The sequence below is a fragment of the Trichechus manatus genome, unplaced genomic scaffold, assembly GCF_000243295.1.
Source record: "Trichechus manatus latirostris isolate Lorelei unplaced genomic scaffold, TriManLat1.0 scaffold00025, whole genome shotgun sequence".
NCBI lineage: Eukaryota > Metazoa > Chordata > Mammalia > Sirenia > Trichechidae > Trichechus > Trichechus manatus.
The window spans coordinates 6,498,434-6,500,101 of record NW_004443961.1 but is presented as its reverse complement, the minus strand read 5'-3'; the positions used below and the strand labels follow the sequence as shown (position 1 = coordinate 6,500,101).

At 38.8% G+C, this 1,668-nt stretch overlaps 1 protein-coding gene across 4 annotated transcripts in view; it reads right to left on the bottom strand.

Moving 5' to 3' along the window:
• KDM4C (lysine demethylase 4C) overlaps positions 1–1,668 on the bottom strand; it is a 392,853-nt gene that overhangs the window by 60,563 nt on the left and 330,622 nt on the right. For all 4 annotated transcript variants that reach the window (XM_023728605.1, XM_012554717.2, XM_023728606.1 and 1 more), the window contains one exon: positions 286–456. In XM_023728605.1, the coding sequence (XP_023584373.1) occupies positions 286–456 (171 nt within the window). The remainder of the gene's footprint in view (positions 1–285; positions 457–1,668) is intronic.

Below are 1,668 nucleotides of genomic sequence, written 5' to 3'. Positions count from 1 at the left end.
AAAGAAGAGGTGGATTTGCATTTTACCTGTCCTGACCAAATACATTTCTCATTTAATTAAAAGAATTTGAGAATATTAGTCTACATTCACCTGGATACTATTATGATGATGAAGGCTAGGGAAGCACCTGAACAAAAACACCTCTCTGCTGTGGAAAAATAGCAAACTTGCGTATCAAGGGAAGGGAGCTACTCAAAAGGCCAAACGAAACATTCTGAAGGGTCCAGCTTGTTCAGTTACACCAAAGGTGAATCGAGTAGCAGGGACCCAAGGAGATGCACTCACCACAATATCTTCGGGAAACGTGTCTCTGCTGAAGGAGCCGTCGTCGAACATGACCTCATAGAAAGTTTGTGACGTCACGGCGATCACCCTGCAGCTGTAATACCGGGTGTTCCGATGCTTCGTGATGACCGTCTGGCCCACTGCAATGGCCTTCTCGCAAGCCTTGGACTTCTACACATGAGAGGACAGAGAAAGAGGAAAGCAAAGAAGAAAAAGAGGAAGGAAAGGACAGGACAGATAATAGAAGAAACATTTACTTAGAAAACAATCATTAATTTGACTGAGACATTTTTTAATTTTTTGACTTTTTATTGGTGAATAATTTCAAACTTACAGAAAAGTTGCAAGCATACAAATAGTACAAACAACACCCATATACCCTTTGACCTACCCAGAATCATCGTTAGCATTTTATCATTTGCTGTATTGTTTGCGTATTTTGCCACTCTCTATTTTATACAAGTATATGTATATGTAATACGTGTACAATGTATATATGGATATGCAGGGGTGGATTATCCACTAAGCAAGGTGAGCACAGTGGTTACCAGATAATCTGTAGTGAACAATTTCACTTACAGGTAAGCCTGTGCTTACCTTGTTTACTGGGTCATCCACCCGTCAGGGATTATAAATTTAAAAAGAGGCTGTAAATTCTGTAGGATGGTGCGGTGTAGTTGGGAGACAGATGTCAGCCATACCTAGAAGCAGAATCTTTGATGTGGTAAAAAAAAAATGTGAAATTGTTCACTACAGACAATCTGGTAAACAAGGTAAGCACAGTGCTTACCTTGCCTGTTGGATAATCCATCCTTGGGTACACGTAATGTGTGTATGTATGTATAGTTCCTGCCCCCTATCCCCAAATGATTTCAGGGTTAAGTTACATACATCATGGGCTTTTAGCCCAAAATACTTCAGCGTGTATTTTCAAAGACTGGGGATATTCTCTTACATACTTACAGTACCAGTACAGGTTCTGGAAAAAGGAAGAGGGCAGTCAGGAGGAAAAAAAGGTGATACAGACTTGATAAAGTAAAGGCTGACTCTAGATCACAACCATTTTCTTTCAGTTTAAGACATAAAATTTATGCAGATTGGCTGGTTGGAAAGATGGCTGGCTCATAGATTAAATATACAACCTTTATCTAAATAAAAATTCTCATAAGCGTCAAGCACGGCCATTTCATGGGGAGTACTAAGGAAAAAGGACTCTTTCATAATGCCATTTTGATAGGATTTCTGATTTATTTTTGCAGAAAAAAATTTATTGACAAGCATACCCTGTAATTGATTATACATCCTCAAAACTATTTCCTGTCAGGAAAGCCTAAGAAACTATTGATGTTAAGAATGTCATTTCTGATCATAGAAGACAGATGT